Source organism: Protopterus annectens, chromosome 16.part0 (assembly GCF_019279795.1).
Source record: "Protopterus annectens isolate FY-2018-M chromosome 16.part0, PAN1.0, whole genome shotgun sequence".
Taxonomy (NCBI): Eukaryota; Metazoa; Chordata; order Ceratodontiformes; family Protopteridae; genus Protopterus; species Protopterus annectens.
Window position 1 is genome coordinate 356,126,455 of NC_056750.1, and position 24,189 is coordinate 356,150,643.

At 37.9% G+C, this 24,189-nt stretch overlaps 1 protein-coding gene across 1 annotated transcript in view; it reads left to right on the forward strand.

Annotated features, from left to right (window-relative positions):
• DBH (dopamine beta-hydroxylase) overlaps positions 1–24,189 on the forward strand; it is a 746,988-nt gene that overhangs the window by 476,535 nt on the left and 246,264 nt on the right. Inside the window, exon 9 of the mRNA XM_044058860.1 lies at positions 12,629–12,688. Coding sequence (XP_043914795.1) covers positions 12,629–12,688 — 60 coding nt within the window. The remainder of the gene's footprint in view (positions 1–12,628; positions 12,689–24,189) is intronic.

Sequence of the window (24,189 nt, forward strand, 5' to 3'; positions counted from 1 at the left end):
CTTCATCCATTGCTTTGGTGACCTTTTCAATGAAATCCTCCAGGTTGAGTGAGCATGACTTTCCTTTGACAAATCCAAACTAAGATGGGTTCAGTGTTTGGAGGTTCCATATGTTTTTATTGATTAGCTCCATGATAAGTCATTCCATGGCTTTCCATATGAGATTGGTCAGACTTATGGGTCAGTAATTGCCTGGGTCTGTGGAAAGTCCTCCCTTATGCAGGTGAATGACTGTAGCTATTGCCCATTTGTTTGAATAAAACCTCTATGGAGGCTCAAGTTTAACAGCATTGTTAGGTGTGTGACTAAACTGTACTTCATTCCATTTAAGATGCATTCAGGGATATTGTCAGGACCCATCGATGCAGTAACTTTAGCTTTTGTTAGTGCTTTCATGACTACATCTTCTGTGATATTTGGATACAAGTTGGTATAGAGTATATCTTGTTGGATAGTCAGAAGGGAGGAGGAGGACAATTTTGAATTTGAATTTATCTGCCAAGAGGTTAGCTATATCTTCATGCTCACTGTACGTAACATTGTTCACAATCAGCACAGCACATTGATGTATTGTTCTTCTGAGACTATGAACATTACAAAAAATGGTTGGTGATCATCTTTGGCTTAACTGGTTGTTTCAGCCTCAGGCTTAGCTTTGGTGGATTTTATTATTTTCCTAAGTTATCTGTTTATTTCAGTGATGAGGGCTCTATCATTCTGGGAATCACTCTTCTTATTTTTACACAAAAAAAGCTCACAGGTTGGTAGAGTACACACTGTAGCAAACATCTAAATCCAATGAAATAAAGAACTCAAAGTACACAACAGCTGGAGTGTAAACTTTAATGAACAAAAATAAAAAAGTGTTAAGATATGGTAAGCACTTTCACAGCTATTCAGGCAGAAATAAAGAACTCAGCATACACCACGGGTAGAGTATAAAGTTTAATGAACAAAAATGAAAAATTGTTAAGATATGACAAGCGCTTTCACTGCTATTCATGTCTGAAGAAGCTGCCTGAATAGCAGTGAAAGCAATTACCATATCTTTGTTTATTTTTGTTCATTAAAGTTTACACTACAGCCGTGGTGTAGTCGGAGTTCTTTATTTCTTCTTATTTTTGGTCAGACTTTTCTTCCTTCTATTGTAAAGCTGATTTATGATATGATGGTTCCACTAAAGGGTTTTGTTCCTGTAAGAACAAATGCAGGGCAAATGTCAGAAATAAGTGTGCCTATGCAGTTGTTTACATGCTGTTATAGTGTGGTGGTGTATGTTCATGTGTATTCAGTGAAGTTAACTGGGTTTTTGGGGGATCTGAAGCTTACAAATGTATCACTTAGTATTAGATAGTTTGTCTTAGAGAAATTCCTAAAGTTACCTTGAGTGGAAGGGGTCTTTGGTTTCAATTTTATTTTGAAGGAGGCAGCTTTATGAGCAGACCTAATAAGTGCCAAAGATGTGCAATAGATGGTGCAAGATGTCCTCATATTTACAAGGACAAGATCCAAGGTGTTGTTCTCCATAATGGGTTCTCTGACTAATTGTTCCAGGGCATTTGTATTGACAAAGTCCAGGAATCCCTGTGTCTTTGCACTAGTGGCGGTGCAGATTTCACATCTATAGTTGCATACTTTAGATCACCTAGAAACATGGTATTGGGTTTAATACTGAGTAAATCCAGTTCCTGTAGATAGGCACTGTAGCCTTCTTGGGTCATATTGGGAGTTCTTTAGCTAATTAATATATGGTTCTGGACCTTTCTGATGGTTATTTTGACATGAAGAAGCTCTTTTCCATCATCCTGCTTTACCAGCATACCAAAGCAATGTTTCCCTTTGTACTTTGAGATGTTTACAGCCATAATTTCATAAAGCATTCTGTATTCATAATAGCAGTGTATGTAACAACTCTGAGACTATTAAGGCTTAAAAGTGGATGAGAGACATAACACTGTTGGTATATTTCACACCTGGCTAAAGCGTGATTAATTTATACCAGTGACTACCATTGATGCTTTTCAAATATTTAAAGAATATGTATATCCCTGTGTCGGCCAAACTATTGTAAGTGTTTTGCTATTGAGTAAATAATCACTGAGCAATAAACATATTGAAATCTCACCAGTGGAACACAATTAACTCCACTTAGCTGATTTGTAAGTGCATGTTGGGTATAGCCTTAAAGCTTTGAATAGTATCGGTTTATACCCCCCACCCAAAAATTCCACCCTTGTCTCCTCAGTTTTTACTTTGTGTCTCCATCTTTGGATACCACAGTACATTACTAGTTTTAACCTTTATTTGGGTAGGCAAGGTGAAACACCCCATGATAAAGTTCTTACTGGATTCAGTCTCTCACAGTTACCACTAAGCCTACCAAATCTAATTCACATTTGGATAACTGCTGTCTGTTAGACAAAACATTAATTAATAGCACTTCCAGGCACAAAATACTATTTTTTAGGCTCAGATGCTTGTGGCAATTGTCAAATAATAACCATCTTTAGTTTTTAGTAGTTTTTCATTTACCTTGATTTGTAGGAACTGAACTCACTGAGACTGCTATCAGTGAAATGACTTCTCAGGTCACAGATAATCCAACATTCCTACTAAGGGACTAAGCCATCAAAACCTTTTAATAAACTGTATTATGTAATGATAATGACCTCCAGTATTTAACCCAGTTCATGGCTTGTAAGCCCATCAGATGGTAAAGTTGAACAGACAACACTACAATGAAACCAGACTATTTAATTTGTTGAAAATTTTTCTCGCTAAACCTGTGGCCTATGCTCACCACATTTTATGATCTAAAACACAGAGCTGTACATAGACTCAGACTTGTCTGCAGTCATAGAAAAGTTTATTATCAGATGAAAAGTATTATCTATAAATAAGTAGCTAGTAGTGTTTTATTTTTGGTAACATTATTGCATTAACTCTGGTAACTCAATAAAAATTGTTCCTAATCTGTTTATCTATAGGTCTGATATTTTCTCCTTCTGGTTTCAACCTGCAGGTTATCTGATTCATTTCTTATGCTGGCCAAATTCTCAAGAGTTCAACTTCCCTACCCACAATCTCGCAGTCCATAAGAGACACCTCAAATCATGTTTGCCACCATTCCTATCAGTAGCTCAATCTGTGGCTCAGCAAAAAAATTTCTTTTTGTTTTTTTTTCCATAGGCTTTCTGTACTATTTTTTCTCCTTCCCTTTAAATATAGTATTCTATAGCTTAGGTAGATTAGCTAGGTTTAGGTTTAGAATAGTTTTCTTAGTGTATCCATATGCAGCAGCAGGCTTTTCCAGCCTTTGCAAATTGTTGTTTGCGGTAGATTGTCTCTTTTTCTAGGTAGGGTAGTTTTTCTCTCTAGAGTGTGTTTAGCACAGTATTTCTCTTCTGTGTAGTGTGTGTGTATTTGTTATAGGGTTCTTCCTTATCCATGGATAAGGGATTAAAAAAATGTTTTGCTTGTGAGCACAAGCTGCCCTCAAAAGATGTACATGACAAGTTTGTCTATTGTTTGGGATGTTCACCATGATCCCCCCCTGCTCAATCAGTGAGGGGTTTGGGTCTTGGGCAGTTAATGAAAGAAGGGCTAAGTTAGTCCTTAAGGATCACCTTCAAACTGGATCCTCTTCAGCATCAAAGAACGGTACAGACGAACTGCACTATCCTTTCAAGGACTCCAAGACTGCTAGAGGGGATCGTATGAGGGCCTGTTCAGTCTCAATGCCTGGACCCTCTTCTGGCTCGCCATACCCAAAGGTCACAAGACCATCAGGTGCCCTGGTGGCTTTGGCTATAGCATCAGTTCTGACTCCTCAGATCTCATTGCTCACGGTGCTGATGATGAGCAAGGCTCTATCTCCTGTCCTCAGTGTATTGAGCCATTTTTTTGGTCAAAGGGGCTCCATCTGGTATGGTAGCTTCAAATTCTTCCTGTCCACTCCACTGGAGAGGTTTCCAAAGTTCTCTCCTTCCCCATGCAAGTTTTGAGTTTCTCCAGCTTGGATTCAGTAGATGGGTTCTTTATCTTCAAATCAAACCTCCAAGCCCCCATGTATGTCATCTTCCTCTCAGTCATTGAGGTTGGTGAGCAGTTTCAAAGTGTCAGTTGTGAAGCAGCTTATGCAGTCCTTTTCAAAGATTTGTATGCAATTAGATCTTATTCTTTTGGATTCAGGACCCCTTCACAGAAACTCAACTCCATCACCCTGGTTTCCACCCTCGGTCCTTGAGCCCATCCGTGTTCACACCCTTGGGGTCAGATCCGACAACTTGGCTGTCCTCAGCTCCAATATCTACTCTGGTCTCATCGCTCCCAGCTATGTCAGAGCCAAGTGGACCTTGGAGTTGTGGGGACAAGGCTGGCATTTGCCGACTGGGTTTGATGATTCCAGCTTTGAGTTAGTGCCTCCCACTTGGAGCTTTAGCCTTCAACAGCCCAGCCCCGGTCTCAATGTCGGGGTGAGTTTTAGCTACCACAGATTTGGGCATGCCTCAGGTATCTTTGGATACTAAGACTGTCAACTCTGGCAGGCCAGCTTCCACCTCCACCTTTGATGTCATGAAGTGGATGTTCTCTGCTCAGAGATGGGTCAGTCTTCCTCAGCTAGTGTTCCATCCCCATTCTCATCTGTGTCTGCTGCCAGTCATTAGCCTGCTCCTGGACAGCCCATGCCAGTTGGCCTCCAATCTACTCCCCTGGTGGAGCTTCCAGCCTCTTCCCCCTCTTCTCCAGCTTTGACACTAGCAGATGATTTCAGGAAAGATGTAGTGCATCAGGAAGCACCTTGACTCCCCTGAGGAGTCTCTCACTTAAGATACTGACCTCAAAGAAGGAGAGGGGTCTCTAAGTCACTGTGAGATGATGCCTCCTTTAGCAATTTCATGGAAATTCTTCAAAGTGTGGTGGCTGGACCACTGAAACCCCATCTCTGGATGAGTCAGTGTTTTTAGAGAGCTTTGGTGTGGGCCCATCTATACACTGGGTGGTTCCCCCTCTGGATGCATTAGCTAGTGTCTCAGAAGGCATGGAAGGAACCTAACATGATAAAGCCTATTCCTAAGAAGCTTGATAAAATTGTTGCTCCTGCCAATAATCAGCCACACTGGAGTAAGGACCCACCCATTTATGTGATTGTGGTAGTGACCACTACCAAGAAGGAAATTTCTGAGGAAACTTCCTTGGTCTATCTCCCAAACAAAGAATCTTGGGCTTTGAACCATCTAAAGAAGTGATTTTATGGGTCAGTGACATTTGTTCTGAGAACATTTAATTACTATCACACTTAACAATGCTTCAGCTTAATCTTGTGCCAGAAATATTGAGGAACATTAGGACACAACAGTCTCCAGAGGGTCAGTAGACACTAGAGAGTCAGCTGTCTACTCTTCAATCTATTGCCAACATTTCCATGAGGCTCATTTCAAACACAGTAGATGGAGTGCCCCGAGCAGCTGACATTGACATTGCCATGCAACACCATGCTTGGATGCAGCTGTGCATCTTTGCAGAATGCTTCAAGGAATCCTCTTTTAATGCCCCATTTGATGGCTCTTCCTTATTTGGGCCTAAGAGTGAAGAAACTCTCTACTAGAAGTGAGCAAGAAGGCACTGTCTGCCAAAGGAGTGCATTTTGCTACCCCTCAGTGAACCTTCTCAAGGAATCAAAAATGGAGAAAATGTCTCATTTTTAGAAAATCATAGCAGTCATCCCAGGATGTTCCTTAGCAGGGTTCCACCCATGGCTGGGGGAAGTCATAATGGATGCACCAGCAGAGCAGGGGCAGTCCACACAATCAGGGCAGTGGTACAGACTCAGAAGCTGTTGACAACTGAGTCATCCAAGATAAGGATTCCAGGGTCTACTCAAGGTTCTTTTTGATACTAAAGAAGAACAGGGACTTCAGGCCAATAATGGATTATAGGAAAATGAATCCCTTCATGAAGCAGACTGAATTCCGGTTGGTCATGATGTAGTCCATTCTACCTCTGCTGAGGAAGGACAATTGGATGTGCTCAAAAGACATCAAGTATGCATTCCATCTTATCAAGGTGGAGAGGCTCTCCAAGAGGTTTCTGCAGGTCTGGCTGGAGGACACTTATTACCACTTCAGAGCCCTGCCATTTGGTCTTACCATTCCCCCATCCCTATTCCAGTGTTCAAATAATGCATGGCAATGTTTGCAGCCTGGGTCCAGCTACAGGGGTTTCAAGTCTTTCCCTTCCTGGATTCTTGGCTCCTCACTGCTCCCACGAGATGAGATCATCTCTAATCATGACCAGGGTTACCTTACTCTAGTTGTGTGGCCAGTTAGGGATAACTGTCAATTAACTAAAGTTGTGCCTACAACCTGTTCAGGCTTTAGAATTCATAGGTTGCTGTTTGGATACTGTCAATCAAATTGCCAAGATCCAAAGCTTCAGAGTGATCAGCTTTTGATCCCAGGCAGTATTTGTGCTGACCCTTGCAACCCCCCCCCCCCCACCAGCTCATGTGATTTTAAAATCTTAGGCCACTTGACAGCTTTAATAAGTTTAGTCCCCTTAGTGAAGTATGACATGAGTGTCTACAGTGGACTCTTGCAGTGCTATGGTCCTACTTGAGTCATCCAAGGGCTTTCTCATAAGGCTGGGAAAGGTGTGTCACAATCAGATTTGGTGGTTGTGGTTAATGTGTCCCTTAGTGACCAATGGGAGACTGTTCATCATTCCCCAACCTGTGGCCACAGTCACCACAGATTATTCTCTTTTTGGGTGGGGGATATTTTGAATGAGGATGGATCAAGTGTCCTTATCTTTTACAGAAGCCAACATTCACATCAATGTCCTGCAGATGAAGGCCATCTTCCTTACATTGTAGGACTTTCAGGATGTCCTCCCTAATGCAGTGATTTTGATACAGACATAAAATATATCCACTGTCTGGTATCTCAACAAGCAGGGGGGAACACATTCCTATCCCCTTTGTCAAAAAACTATGAGGATTTGTCAATGAACAGTCTTGTCTCAATGCTTTCTGAGTGCAATGCACATCCAAGGGAGGTCCAACATTTTGGTCGACAGTTTGATCAGGAACATTCTTCTTCCTCATGAGTGGTCCCTGAATCCAAGAGTTGCAGCTTCACTCTTTTAGTATTAGGGCACTTTGCATTACAACGTCTTTGTTTCTGCCTCCAACAGCAAGTGCAACAGTTATTATGCCTTGTTACCCCCTCAGGGGTGGTCATCCATGAGATGCTCTTCTGTATACATGGCCCCCCAAGTGTCCTCAATACTTATCTCCCATTCCTCTGAATGTCAAGTTTCCCCAGAAGGTAGCTACTTGCAGACTGACAGCTCCCTTCTGGCCTCATCAGGTGTGGCCCCCTTTCTGTTGTTTCTTCTGTGATACCCTCCTTGGGGTCTGGATCCCACACCAGTTCTCATTTCTCATACATCAGTTCTGCATCTTCCCAATCTGTAGTTCCTCAAGTTAACCACATGTTTTTTACTGTTCCCTTGATGGCCAGGAATTCCAAGTTGTCTGACAGTGTTGTGTATATTTTGTCCTGGTCCCAAAGCTATCCCTAGGAAGGTGCATTCCACTAAATGGAAATGTTTTGTGATGTGGGTGGAATCTAAATGATTTGTTCCTTTTTTTGACTCCCCTTAGAGTTCTAGATTTTCTTGCCAAATTGTTTAAATCAGGCTCTAGTTTTTCTACAATCGAGATACAACTGGCAGCCATTTATAATGTCCATGTTGGTAAGAATAATGTTCCCCTTGGATGCTCTGAAACTTTCTAAGGAGTTTCTCAAAGGGACAATTATTTTGCATCCTCCCATTCAGGATCCAGTCCCTCACTAGGATCTGCTTTTTTTGTTGCAAGTCCTTGCAGGCCCTCCTTTTGAACATTCTGCTACCATACCTCTCAGCTGGTCATGTTTTCACAGAATATCCAGATTTTTGCCTCAAGTTGTTGGTCTGTTCCTCATAAAATTTGTGATATTGTAGATTTTTGTGGCAAATCACTGAGGACTAAATTCACTACATAATGACAAGCATTTGAGTTTCGGACTTCATATCCTTCAGAAAATGCATAGTAACATGATTCCTTTTATTCTAGCAACTTTCTAAGTTTATAAGTGCAGTATTTAAAACCTGTCCCTATTTTTGGAACTTTGCCCCCCCCCCCAATTATTTTTGGCTTTGTCCAGATTTTTGTGCTAAGAGGTTGAGAGGTGTGTCTGTTACTTGAGCCCTAAAGCTGTTATCTTGGAAAACATTGTGTCTAGTGACAGTTACCTCAGCCATGAGAGTTTCCGAGCTACAAGCTCTACATTCTTCTTCTCCTTATCTGGTGTTTCACAAAGACAGGGCTTGACTCAGCACCAATTCTTCTTTCTGCCCAAAGTAACCTCTGAGATTAATTTGAATAGATCTCTTCATCTTTCTGTGTTTTTCTTTAATTTCTTGAACAAGGATGAATACTTACTGTATTGCTTGGATGTGCATAGACAATTGGCATTTTACCTGGACAGGGCAAAAACTTTTAGAAAATCCAGCCAGCTTTTGAAATCCAAATTGGGCAGACCTGTGTCTAAAGTGACATTATCCAAGTGTCTGTCAGATTTTCCCTTTCTGCCCCTAGCTTTTTAGTGAATCTCGTTGTCTAAGATGACCGAGTGGGGTAGGTTTGAGTACCCTTTTTTCTTGGAGTTCTTTGTCATCCTCTTCTGCATTTATGTGAGAAATGTATTTTAGAGCTAGATTAAAATGGGACAAATTCGATCTGAGGTATCTGTTGGGGAGCAGGGGATTGTGGGTAGGAGTGGTGAAGCCCAGTGTGGTGAAGTTTTGAGGATTTGGCTGGCATAAGATCCGAGGTGGATCTGATAATGCACAGGTTGAACCAGACAGAAAGAGACAATATGTATCTATTGTTATGGCAAGGACATAGCTTTCGTTTTTAATAACAGCTAGATATTGTTGAATATACAAATATCAGTTCTGCCAACCATAAAGACAATAGCAACAAGTTAATTGACACAGTTTAATGAGGAAATAGAATGCTCATTTTACAAAAAAAATAACAAGCCAGTGCACTGAAAAAATGTCCACTAGGTATATAACTGCCTCACAATAATAATGTTGTCTTCTGTTTTGCTCCCTCAGTAAAACAATTTTATACCATCTTCATGTCCAGAAGGTCTTGAGTGCATGTGACAAATGTTTATGCTTTGAAGATCAACTCTGAAAGTACAGGAAGATCACAATGCATTCTGGCAGAGATGGTCATTGTATACTGGGCAATGTTGGAAAGCATTTTGTTACAAAGAAAGCAGGCATCAAAAATAGGAGCTTAGGCAACAAAACCCCAAGCAAATAATAGCCAATCAAATGGACAGTAATACTGAATGCTGCAGAGATTAGGCATTAATGTAAGAGACACAACGTGATGCAGCAGTTTTAAGTGTATTGTACACTGTTAACTTCAAAATCAGCCACAATGGAAGATGTTACAGTGACTAGCCTTATTAATTGCTTTGCACATTTGCTAAAATCTGTTCTTGAGATTAAGGTCAGAATGCGATACAAAATAATGTTGTTGTTTGTCTTTTCGGATTTTACTGGTTAGGGGTTGCCACAGCAGAACTGCGGTCCGCTAATGATTGGCAGTAGATTTTTATTGTGCCAAATTGCCAGCCCGATGCCCAACCTTCAGCGAACATACGCCCATTCATGCATGTCTTTCGAATGCCACTCAACCATGGGGAGGACATGCAGACTCCACACAGAAGGCACTCCAGCCGAGAATCGAAAAGGGGAACCTCTTGCTGTGAGGCAACAACGCTACCGCTGCACCACCACAGGATGAGATACAAAATAATATAATACTGATGTACTACTCTATCACACAGCAAAATGAGAGAGTAGTACACAGATCAAAAAAGAAATATTCTAATGTTTTGCATCACTCTATAGAAGAATACAGATAGACCAATATGAATAAAGCTGTGACAGAAAATATATTTATGTCCCTCTCACAGTGGCACCCTGAGGATCATGTTAATAGAGCCCAAGGTGCCATGACACATATGTTCAGCAAATATTTTCTGAACATACTTTTACTTCTGCAAAACATGTATTCCCTTGGAAAAGGGGCAAAAAACAAGGCATCTCAGTTCCTTGGGTCAGTACTGAGCCATAAAATCATTCTGAGACAGCACCAAAGTTCAGTTGTCTATAAAAGGGCTGAAAGAGTAGGTCAGACACATTCACTTCTTTATGCAGCTGCTGCAAATAACTTTCAAGATAGACCAATACCTGTTTTTCAAGAATAAATAAAGCAGCATATTTTCAAGACCTATATAAAAATATTGTCAGGAAGTTAATTACCTAATGCAAAATGTCACCCATTCTCACCAGTAGTGCTTCCTGGTCTGACTGTACTGACAATGCTAATACATTTTTACCCACTCACGTTCCTATAACCCCCTCTTATCTAGTCCTATTCTGTGTCTTTCTTTCCTGTTTTGTCCAAGAAAAATACACTTTTAAAGAGACTAATTATTTGCAGACCTGGTGCAAATGGTTTACAGCTTAAATTTCTGCATGCTTGTATTAAAGTCAAATCCATCCCACTGGTACACATTATTAATGACGCCTTTTCCTCCTGTACCTTTCATGTTACTTTAATTCTAATTCTACAATGGGGTATATTAAATCAGATATGGACAATTATCAACCTACTGCCTCGCTCTTCCCTTGCTAAATTTCTTGAAATGACAACAGTAAACCAGATCAAAGAGGACACTCATTCCAGTGGTCTGGCTTGTGACAAGCATCATGGCTTTGCTCTGCAAATAAAACAATACCCTGTGCACACTCTTACTAACACATTTCTGAAACCTTGCTATATAGTAGGCTAGCATCCAGTGTTTGTAAAAAGGTTCTGTCTACAATGGGGGGCAGAGTTATTTGATTACATACACATGAAGGTATGTATATATGTTGCATCATCCTTTTGCATACAGTTGCCTTGGATGCTTTGGACATGTGCTGAGAATGCTAGGGTTTAATTACAAATTCCCAGTCTCTAAACAGAACTCGCTGGGTCACAGGGTCTCATCCCTGGAAACAAATGGGAGAATAGAACAGCCAAGAGACCAAAACATGACTGTCATTAAGGGGAGAAGCCCAAAAAACAGTAAGACAATTTCATTGACCTGAATGAATATGACATGTAAACAATGATAAATAATAACTTAATGTCTTACAAGTGATCAAACCATTCAGATGTAAATCAGACAGGTTACCAGAGTGACATCAGTAATAAAATATCCTTCATCCCAGAGAGGGGGTAGGGTACAAACAGGAAGCAGATTTTTAAAACAAATCTACTACAATATAACAATTTAATGAACTGGGTGCATTTCTATTTATACTGCCATATTTACACACTAAATATCAAACTAATATCATGCAAAACAATGATCCTTAACTGTGACTGCAATCACAACATGAACCAACTCACAGGTACGAGCTGGTACAAGTTAGTTCATATACTTTAGTTTTTCCGATAAAATTCAACATGCACAGTGAGGGCACTATATGCTGTTCTCTGCTTTTAACTCCAGTAACCATCTTTTTTTTCTAGGTAATGTCACCAGCCAGTGCAGCAGGATACAACACTGTAGTGATACATTAATCTTATACCTTCACTATGAAATGGCAAACAGCCTCCCGTTCTGCTTCTGGAAAGCCTGCAAGCTAGTATGATATATGACCTTAGTTTGCATTATGAAAACATCTTTGAACTTAACCTACAGGAATAATCTCATTAGACTGACTTTTGAAGGCAATATTTCATGTATTTCTTTAGCATATGACCATGTATGTCCCAATGGTTGTGAACTGTTTTAAAGGATTGATTATATATGAGCAGGTTAGTAGAAGATGAACCTCCTTATGTTGCAGGGCTATGTTTTCTTATTTTTTCCATTCAGCTGTAACCAGTACAACAGTCTGCATTAAATATTTACAGATCTCTTCCTTGGAAATGTGCTGTGTTTCTGAACCAGTTCAAGGAGGCTATAAGGGGAATGGTGCTTGCAATGGTCTGGATTCTTCATCAACTACCATAAGTGAACTCTATATAACTCAAGCACTAAAGTGTTTTACAGACTCACCACTTATTCCATTCTTTGTCTTGTCATATCAAATATTTTAATTAAATAGCTTTAATTGAATGAGAATTCTTAGCAATGCTGCAAAATAACCAATCACTATCTCCTTTTGGATTGCCCACTTCTGTCAATTGTCTGATTTTATTTGATTACAATAATCTGTGATATAATTACTCAACATTTCCATTTCAGAGACATTGATTATATGAATAAATATCTTCTGGAAATAAGATAATTATGAAAACAAAAGCAAGATGAATAAATGTCCCCAAGTGAATTGCATAAAAAGTTCTTGCCCAGGAAGTTTTTAATTTATATGTGAATTTTGCAATACAATGTTTTTTGAGACAAACATTAAATACATTAATACAAATAAACACACAATCTGTCCCACTGCCTAAGTAGTATCTGCCCAAACCTAATTACATTGTTTTTTTTTTCAATAGGGAGATGTATTAATAACTTCATGCACATATAATACCATGGACCGCGAACAAGCAACAGTGGTATGTACCATTTTATATCTATAAACCAACACTGCCATTGTAATTTAAAGGTTTAATGAATGAGATAGAATAAACTTAATACATTCATGAGACTTAAGTATATTATGTGTGTGTGTGTGTGTGTGTGTGTGTGTGTGTGTGTGTGTGTGTGTGTGTGTTTATTTAATATGGGTCCTGATTGCTTTGGCCCACAAGTGGACATGCAGTGTTTTTGGTCCAATGTCCAGTTTATTGAATGGACATTTTTTCAGGTCTGTGTTTCATAGAAATTGGTAAGTGAGATGTCACTTGTGCAGTAGGTGCATGTGTGAATGTGTCTATGTTTGCGAATATGTGTGGGTTAGGGTTAGAGTAAGGATTTGATAAGGAGATGGAGACTAAGTGTGTGATTGTGAGTGTTTTGAGTTAGGGTTAATGTTAGAGTTAGGTTAGGGGATACAGTTAGTGTAGCAAAGCCCACCATGCTCTCCTTATCAATGCCTGCTAACCCTAACCCTGCCACTGCCACAACCCTAAGCTGCATGTTGAATAACAAAAAAAAAATGCAGTCAGTGTGTTCTATTAGTGATATAATGATCAGTGAATGTACTGCGTGTCAGTGTGTTGTATTAGTGATATAATGATTGGTTGATGTACTATTCATCAGTGTGTTGTACTAGTGATATAATGATCATTGGATGTACTATTTGTCAGTGTCTTGTATTAGTGATACAATAATCAGTGGATCTACTACGTGTCAGTGCTGTTGTATTAGTGATAGAATTATTGGTTGATGTATTATGTGTCAGTGTGTTATATTAGTGATATAATGATCGGTCAATTTATTGTCTGTCAGTGTGTTGTATTAGTGATATAACGATCGGTCAATGTACTATGTATCAGTGTGTTGTATTAGTGATATAATGATCGTTTGATCTACTATGTGTCAGTGTGTTGTATTAGTGATACAATGATCGGTGGATGTACTATGTGTCAGTGTGTTGTATTAGTGATATAATGATTGGTCAATTACTATGTGTCAGTGTGTTGTATTAGTGATATAACGTTGATTGATGTATTATGTGTCAGTAATATCTCTGAGAAGACAGGACAACAAATGATATTTATAACCATGTAAAAGAAAGTGAAAGGTTCATTATGACAAAAATTGGCTATTATTTCTTACTGCTGGATATTAGATAATATTGCTTATCAAATAATCGAGACCTACTACTGTATGTTGCTTCCCCATGACCATGTTTACAAAAGGAAATTTGCAGAGTAGAATAAATAAAATTTTATATGTTGAGAAGGTGCACATTACTGCAACATTCACATGCAAGTGCTCACTGAATGGTACCTGTAATCATTTAAATTAATGTGAAGTATTCTTTTTGCCTTTATTTCACTATTGCTTCATGCATTTAGTAATGGGTAAGCATTGCTTTTAAAAGCATTATGATTACAATGCTGCACCAAATGATATTTGTAATCATGCAAGATAAACTAAAATACTTTTTGTATGTATTTATTTGTTACTTCTCACTGTTAGGTATTAGAGAACAGTGTTTCTAAAGAATCAAGCCCATAATTCTGTGTTGCTTTCCCCATTATGTTTTATACGGACATTTGTAGGATAGAAGTAATACAACCTATAGATCCTGTATTATTCATGATGTCAATGATGAACACTGAGGAGCCGAATGAATGCAGCATTCAACAGTGCAAAGACTAGCAACAGGAGCAGTCATTGGATTCCAAAGTACTTTAACATTTGCATGCAGACATTGCACCAAATAGTCATAATCACATAAAATAAAGTTAAATATTCTTCTAGATTAGAGATATTAAGATCGGGCAATTTATTGTGTGTCAGTGTGTCGTATTAGTGATATAACAATCAGTCAATGTACTATGTATCAGTGTATTGCATTAGTGATATAATGATCACTTGATCTACTATTTGTCAGTGTGTTGTATTAGTGATATAATGATCGGTCAATGTACTATGTGTCAGTGTGTTGTATTAGTGATGTAATGATTGGTCAATGTACTATGTGTCAGTGTGTTGTATTAGTGATATAATGATTGGTGAATGTACTATGTGTCAGTGTCTTGTATTAGTGATGTAATGATTGGTCAATGTACTATGTGTCAGTGTGTTGTATTAGTGATACAATGATCGGTGGATGTATTATGTGCCAGTGTCTTGTATTAGTGATATAATGATTGGTGGATGTACAATGTGTCAGTGTGTTGTATTAGTGATATAATGATTGGTCAATGTACTATGTCTCAGTGTGTTGTATTAGTGATATAATGATTGGTCAATGTACTATGTGTCAGTGCTGCTGTATTAGTGATATAATGATCAGAAGATGCACTATGTCTCAGTGTGTTGTATTAGTGATATAATGATTGGTTGATGTACTGTGTGTCACTGTGCTGTATGAGTGATATGATCGGTGGATGTACTATGTGTCAGTGTGTTGTATTAGTGATATAATGATCATTTGATCTACTATGTGTCAGTGTGTTGTATTAGTGATACAATGATCGGTGGATGTACTATATGTCAGTGTGTTGTATTAGAGATATAATGATTGGTTAATTACTATGTGTCCGTGTGTTGTATTCGTGATATAACAATTGTTTGATGTACTATGTGTCAATCTGTTGGACGATGCAGTAGGCCAACGGTTGTTTTGTCGCCTCACAGCAAGAGATTCCCCAGTTCGATTCTTGGTTGAGGTGCCTTCTGTGTGGAGTCTGCATGTCCTCCCTGTATTCATGTGGATTTCCTCCGGGTGCTCCAGTTTCCTCTCATGTTACAAAGACATGTGTCTGGAGCATTTCTCCCTGGGCCTACACTGGAAATTGGCTATGTTCCAAGTCAGAATTTTCTGGTAAACAAATGTTAAATAAAATAAATAAATAAATTGTATTAGTGATATCATGATTGTTCAATGTACTATGTGTCAGTATGTTGTATTAGTGATACAATGATCGGTGGATGTACTGTGTGTCAGTGTGTTGTATTAGTGATATAATGATTGGTTAATGTGCTATGTGTCAGTGTGTTGTATTAGTGATATAATGATTGGTCGATGTGTCACTGCAGTTCCAGTTTTTACCAACGTGTGATGAGATGGAGTCAGAATTTAGATTTTAAAGATAAAGGTCTCTCCTGCATGGAGGTGTGGCAGCAAAGCTCCAGAGAAAATCATTATTTTTTTTTTCATTTTATCAAGTGCAATGTTGACTAATGGCTAGTCACCTGTGCTATCCTAGCTGCTGACAAGCATAGTATTGTAATATGATATAATGTATGATGTAATATGATGATATAATAGTGTGTGTATGTGTGTGTGCGTTTGCACGGGTGTGTGCATGCTTCCATGTATGTGTTTTGAAGTATGCGGCACAGAAACAGTTCTGCAGCACTTAAAAGTTTGCTTTACATGCCTGCCTGTCTCCTAACCTGCTGTTTAATAGGCCAGTCCTAATTAACCAAGACCTTATTCTGTTTAGTAGTTAAGTGCTAGTAGACACATGAGTTTGTAATTATCTTCTGGAAATTTCAGTCAGCTTGCTGGCTATAACAGTTTCGCTACAGTAGGCTTGGGTTATAAATCCCATTTAGGATGCAATGGAAAAGAGACACATCACAAGAGCTATCTTCATCCATCTTCATCCATCTTAAAACGGCAGGCAAAAGAGTAGACAACACCGTCTTGTTGGCCTCACTGGCAAGGACTTGCTTTACTGAATAGGCAGTCAGATTGTTACCCTCATACTTCCCAGATAGAATGTTCAGAGGCATTAATAGCACCATATCTTCTTAATGCTATAAGAGTCCAAGCAGGTATACACTGGGGTCTGGCCTGGGGCTACTACTGTTCTCACTGTTCATAAACAACCAAGAAAAGACCCTGCTCTCACTCAACAGCATTTTATTTGTCAGTGATACTCTACTTCTTAGATCAGATGCTTCTGTTTAAAATATGAACCATGCAGAAAGGTAAAGGGAAGAGACAAGAACAGAGGGACAACACAGTATAATGGGAAGAGGAGAACCAGCAGTAGGAAGCACATTAATGTTTAGGATAATGATAAAGTACCAGAATCTTAAGAAGGATAGTTGCCAGATTGGAAGTAAGAAATATCATAAAGATAACTGAGGCATGAGCCAATGATAATAGGAGAAAGGACATGATAGTTCATAGATTTACAGTGTTTACAAATAATAGGATAGTCTAGCTAAGCAAAACCAAATAATGAATGCAGCCTCCTACAAAATACCATGAAAAGCTTTCAAACTCTTACTAGTATTCCAACCAGGTTGATTATATGTAACTACAGCCTGGTACTATATCCAAGAAAACCTTAATACTTACTGCTTGAGCTCTGTAGAGACAAGCACTTCAGTCTAGATTATTAAAATGTCAAAGCGCAATCCTACTGGTAATAATTCAGTCTTTAGATGTGGAGACATATAATTAAACACCAATCCACTGCCTACTGCAAATATCAGCAAAGAAACCTCCTAAAAAATGCTTAATATTTTGAAAACAATCAGAATTCTTTCTAAATGCCATAAGCTAATAATTATAAGTGATATTAGTGTGGTCTGGAACAACACGATTAAAGCTCAACTAAATTGATTTGCCTCCTCTTTGAATTCAACACCAGTGGTAAAAGAAGTAACCAGATACAATTTTTCTAATTCAGCATCCTCCACCTTGGAGCTAAAATTTTCTAGTATTTCCAGTTATGCTAAATGTCATCAAATATTCCCAAATATAATAAGTGGTCATAGTCTTATTCTATCCACCTGGTCTAAGAAAACAGAAAAAAATTTCCACTGTCAACATTAATATCGGTGGTTGCAGAAAACACTCTGATGGCATCATTCCATTAAATTAAAATGTCTCTGCTCGGTAATACTACCAATATCATTTTAGTCATCATGATGCCCATTTGTACTATACTTTCAACTGTAGAAGATATTCTGGTTTGGCCTGAATAGTTTGAAATTCCAGATGGTCGTAACTTACAAGACCGGTTGCAAATGTTTAATTCTTGTGAGCTTGAACTGGGAAAAAGAAACAGAACAGTGTTTCTTTTTGCTGGAACCTGTACTCTGTCGGATTGCAATAAAGTGGGAATTGGGGTATTGAGCCTTTTTTCACTGTGGTGCAATCTCAGAGTTGGAATATATAAGTGGCAGGGGGTGTGAGTGGAGCGGGGGGGCTTGCTTCCCCTCTGCAAAAACATGCATTTTGTGTGTGTGTGTGTGTGTGTGTGTGTGTGTGTGTGTGTGTGTGTGTGCGTGTGTGTGTGTGTGTGTGTGTGTGTGTGTGTGTGTGTGTGTGTGTGTGTGCGTGTGTGTGTGCGTGTGTGTGCGTGTGTGTGTGTGTGTGTGTGTGTGTGTGTGTGTGTGTGTGCATGCATTTCTTTTTGAACTTATAAGATTCAAGCATTTCAGCTCAATCCTGTAAGTTTCAAACATTTGGGATTTCGAGCTTTTAATACAGAACCAATACTGCATTCCCTTTCAGGGATAGAAGACTTAAAATTAAAATCGTCCATGCCTTAATGCCAGATTATTAAAACTTATCATAAACAAAGGCAAAGTCTAAAAGCAGTGGAAAAAGGAACCTACTGATACTAAGAAATTCACAACTTTCCAGACAACAAAATTTAATAGAGAGATTTAAAAGCTACCTTCAATAGTAAAGCACAGGAATGATATTTAAGTTAAACCACTTGATTTTGGGAAACAATAAAAAAAATCTTGTCACAAATAAAATGTTACCGGAATAAAACAAGCCCAATACCTTCTTATTTGAATTATTAAACAGCATCCCAGATAATATTGCAAACCATCCTGCCCTCATCTAAACCACTTCATTGACAATGAACAACACTTGTCAATAAAACCATTTCATGAGATAACACCCTTTCTCCCTGGTTTATGATATCCTATGCAATAAGAACCTTTATTATACATGAAGCTTCCATACCATCCATCTCAGGATATTCACACTAGGTGCAGACCATTGCAAATGTTTAACTTGCATTTTAATTAATCTCACTTTCTTAGATGTTCAAACATCTATTAATATTGTCAATCCTAAAGGCCTCATCTCCTTAATTTCCAATGATTATTGTCCAGTAGCTAGCATCTGCTCATTAGCAAAGATATAAGAAAAATAATAATAAATGAAATAAACTAACCAAAAACAAAAAAAAAAAAAAAAAAATCGCACTACAAATTTAAAAAGCCCCTGAAACTGTATTTGTGAAAAATGTGATTCTGTTTAAGTAGCGTTTTGCATTATGCTTTAATTCTTTGACAAGCACTTTTTCTAATTCTAGATGGTAAGAAGTAATAGGCAGATATAAGTAAGAGGATGTTTTCAATTTATTTTACTAGAATGAAAAAATAATTTGGTGCTGTTTGCACATGGATGGTGGAGTATTAGTATTCCTACTTTACAGTTCATATGTTTAAATAATAATAAAATAATGTGCACTGGCAGATCAGAATTCTGTATTACGCTCTTCGTGCATTCTTGGGAGCTGTTTTCTGATACCCCATGATGAAAAGTAATAGCCTAATGTGAATAGAAGAATATTTAACTTTATTTTATGTGATTATGACTATCTGGTGCAATGTCTGCATGCAAATGTTAAAGTACTTTGGAATCCATCGACTGCTCCTGCTGCTAGTCTTTGCACTGTTAAATGCTGCATTCATTGGGCTCCTCAGTGTTCATCATTGACATCATGAATAATACAGGATCTATAGGTTGTATTACTTCTATCCTGCAAATGTCCGTATAAAACATAATGGGGAAAGCAACACAGAATTATGGGCTTGATTCTTTAGAAACACTGTTCTCTAATACCTAACAGTGAGAAGTAACAAATAAATACATACAAAAAGTATTTTAGTTTATCTTGCATGATTACAAATATCATTTGGTGCAGCATTGTAATCATAATGCTTTTAAAAGCAATTCTTACCCATAACTAACTGCAAGAAGCAATAGTGAAATAAAAGCAAGAAGAATACTTCACGTTAATTTAAATGATTGCAGGTACCAGTCAGTGAGCACTTGCATGTGAATGTCGCAGTAATGTGCACCTTCTCAACATATAAACATTGTATTTATTCTACTCTGCAAATTTCCTTTTGTAAACATGGTCATGGGGAAGCAACATACAGTAGTAGGTCTTGATTATTTGATAAGCAGTATTATCTAATATCCAGCAATAAGAAATAATCGCCATTTTTTGTCATAATGAACATTTCACTTTCTTTTACATGGTTATAAACATCATTTGTTGTCATGTTTTCTCGGAGATATTCCAGTACTGTAGAACACTTTAGCATCTGAAAGCTGTATTAATTCTACCACATAAATATGCTTCAAAGAAAGAAAAATGGGGAAGCACAGAAAAACATTATGTCCTTCACTCTTTAACAAGCACAATAATCTGATACCCACAAGTGAAAACTAATAGCCAACCACAGACACAGAGAACATTCATGTTATTTTACAATAATCCAAATAATATTTTGTAAGCTGCTTGTGGGTATTGCACCCTACATATGATTGCTTTGCACTTCATGTTTAATATTATTTACAGAAAAAAATAAATGATAACAAAGGTATATATAGCATTCAAACATATAGCGGTATGGTCTTCATTCTTTGCCAAGTGCTATTATTTTGATAGTGAGAAGCAATTATAGAAAAACAATGGCTCCTTTCATTTTCTATCATGAAAAATCTGCCATGCAAGATGCATTATTTTTCAAACCATCTCCTACTCCCAGCAATGCTATTTCATCACCCCATTGCACCCTAATGCAATTACCTCTGCACTGCAAGCAAGTATTCTGCATTAGCATATGCATGTTTTTTTTTAATATTCAAAACATAAAGGAGCTGTGAATCATTTCTCATCACCACCGTTATTTATTTTGGCTTAAAGGGGTACATAATAATGAACACTACCAACATCATAATTCCCTGCTGTCTCTAAAAAATGACTACTACAAAGTGTACAAATAACCTACATGACACGTTTCATTTTCAGAGGTTATTTCCGTGGTGGTGCAGTGGTAGTGTTGCCTCACAGCAAGAGGTTCTCCCGTTCGATTCTTGGCTTGGGTTGGGAGTGCCTTCTGTGTGGAGTCTGCATGTCCTCCCTGCGGTTGAGTGGGCATTCGAAAGACATGCGTTGAATGGGCATGCCTTCGTTGAAGGTTGGGCGTCGGGCTGGCAACTCGACATCATAAAAATCAACTGCCAATCATTAGCAGACCGGAGTTTCACTGTGGCAACTCCTAACCGGGAAAAGCCGAAAGACAAACAACAACATTCCCCTAAATAAAACAAAGTAAAATCTATAAACTTGCTAGCCACCACCATTATCAAATTACAGATGCATGACCATCTCAGACTTTGTGGCTAATCTAAATGATCTTAGTCTCAAAACTGAATATAAAATAAAGAACTTCCACAACTATACAGTATCTATGCACTAATTATGTAGGTTCATATGTTTATAGATTAGTACTAGGCTAACTGTCCTTGTGAGCCATTTTAAGCCTATCCAATTACCTCATGTGACAATCAAACCCTGCACCTTGTGTCTATAAGGTAAACACTTTAACCATTATTTCAACATCCCACAAGCAGCTCATCTGAAAAACAAATAATAAACCTGACTTTAAACAACTGTCTTTACATAAGAAAAAAATATTTTGCCATAAACACAGCCCTCATTCAGACTACAATCACTTAGGCAGAATGTATCATCTTGTTAAATATTTTGCCTATTTCACTGATTTATATTGACAGTTAATATGTAAAAATGAAGGACAGTAGCGGTCAGAGTTGCATACTATGATAGGTTCATAGGTAGGTACTAGGCTATCTGCCCAAAGGCATTTATATGCCTAGCCGGAATGTGTTGGTTTTAGCCGCCCCTCTTAGATTAGTTCCCTGTGCCTTTGGTCCCGCAGAGCTACTGAAGTGATCTCTGGGGTAAACTTTCTGTTTCCCATCTACTCATCAAGGTTTCTCTTGAAGAGTGTTAGTGAGGAGCTCTACCTAATGTAGATTAGAATCTTGTTCCAGAGCATGGGAAGTTTCTGGGACAGGAATCTTTCCCTCCAGCACATCCTATTTATTGCTGTGGTAAGGTTTAGAGCCCTAGAGCATGTGGCTCCAGGGGATATGGTTTTCTTTACATGGAGCATGTCCATCAATTCTGGGTTGGATGAAGGCTTATCCATTGAGACGAAAACGCAAATTTGTTGTGTATCGGCTGCACTGTGTAGTTAATAAACGAATTGCATATACCTTGTTCAAGTTTAGTTTTTTCTTTAGCACTCCTTTATAGAAAACTAAAGCTAGATTGAGGGGAATGGACCTTTTATTTTTTTGGCTTCACAACTTAAGTTGAGGAGTGGCAGATTGGAGAATCACTCAGGGTACTAGATGAGCCAGCATGTGCTCTGGGAAACACCATTAAACCTGTCCCAAAAACCTCTTGGAAGAATAAAGAAAGTGTGCGTGTGTGTGTGTGTGTGTGTGTGTGTGTGTGTGTGTGAGTGTGTGTGTGTGTGTAAAATTATCAAATAGCAAAGTATCAACTGCAGGAAAAATACCTACTGCTGTACATTTTCAGTTTGTATTTAGTTACTATTAAATGTTTACAGTAGATAAACTTCTAAATTGTCTGAGACTGGAAATGCATTTAAAGGAAAAATGATTAAATTGCAAAACCATCATTTTTAAAATGTGAAAAAAATTGTATTTTAAGGTATAGAAAACTAGGCTAGTTATAAAGAAATAAGACTATTAAGATATGTATGTGAGATACTAAACATTGAAAGATAATGAGATGTATCCAAATTGAATACATTAATCTTGTTTTTACAACTATCAGTATGAAAAAAAATGAATACATGAATGAATTCTACTGCTCAGATATGCCCTTGTTTATGTTAATGCTTTAGAAGTGAATTTAATGTTATTTACAAAGAAAAAAACTAAAACAAGTTTTACTAAGTCACATTTATTTAGTTTCTTCAGACCCAAATGTCATTTCTGCTAACAGTTCATTAACTAATATAGTGTAGCCGATCCTCACAGTGTCCTGGCCACATTTGTGAAGTACAGCTTTTAAACTTTAATCTACAATTTGCTTATGATCCTTATTTCCTATTGGTATTGTTTATTTTTCAATAATAACAATATATAAATGTATAAATATCTGACGTGATTATCCCCTAGTGTTCACTCTCTTTGTATTTAAACATCCTCTGTCTACATTTTTTCCACTTGTATAGGTGAACATATTTTATAATCACAGATTTGATATTTAGTTTTATATTTCCCTTTAGCACAATTTAAATGTTGTTCATGTCAGAATATATGCTCCTCGTGAGAGTAGACTGATGTGTTAAGGAAGAAGTTTACTTGTTGGTACAAGCTGCACTCCAGTGACTTTTTTAACTTGTCAGTTACTGAGTAGTTTTTGGTGTATCACAGCATCATACTGACTTTATACCACGTGTTTTTCTTCTGCTGTGTGATTACTTGTTGCTACAAAGTGCACAGCACTGCATTTTCTAACGTATCAGTTAGTGAGCTTCTGTTGATGCATCACACCATCATGCTAACTGTACACCCCATGTTTTTTTCTGCCATGTTATTAGTTGTCGCCTGGACTTAGTATTCCTACTTGAACTTTTCTGTGCTGTACAGGATGTCCTATCAAGCTAAAGCTGTTCTTGTCTTCTTGACTGCGTTGTTTTTTCTTGACTACTATATTTCAATTTGCTTTTTCTGTAGCACACATACACTATTACTTTTGCAGTTGCAGTTATTCTGCTATAGTTTATTTATTACTGTACGAGTCCTGCACCTCTCCCTCCATTCCCATCACTACTTTGTTTTTTTCTAAATTAATATCTTACTTCCCTTAGATTTTTTACCTAACCTTGTAGCTTAATTCCGTTTTCCTTAACTACTGTATTTGTACTACATTAATTTCATCATTCTGTTTCTGTTTTTACTCAACTTTCCCTGTTTGTGTCATTCTTTCATCACTTCCTGTAATACTGCTGTAACTTGTCCCCCTTTGTGGCATTCTCTCTTTCATCACTTCCTGTAATATTGCTATAACCTGTCCCCCTTTTTATATCTTCCTAAATTATTCACTTTTCTTTTTCTACCCATACCACTATCTTTACTTTCTCATCTATTCTTTTCCATCCCTTGTTAAATCTGACCATGATCATGTCAAAATGCTTTTTGTTAATATAAGGATGGACATTATCCAAAACAATTCAACATTAAAACATGGTTCCCAATAATAATAACTACTACAGCCTTGCCATCATAAACTATGATTAAATATATAGCTACAAGTTTTGAAACTGTGCATTCATCCTAAATGACTGTGTCTTGCGGCTTTAACTTACAAGTATGGGG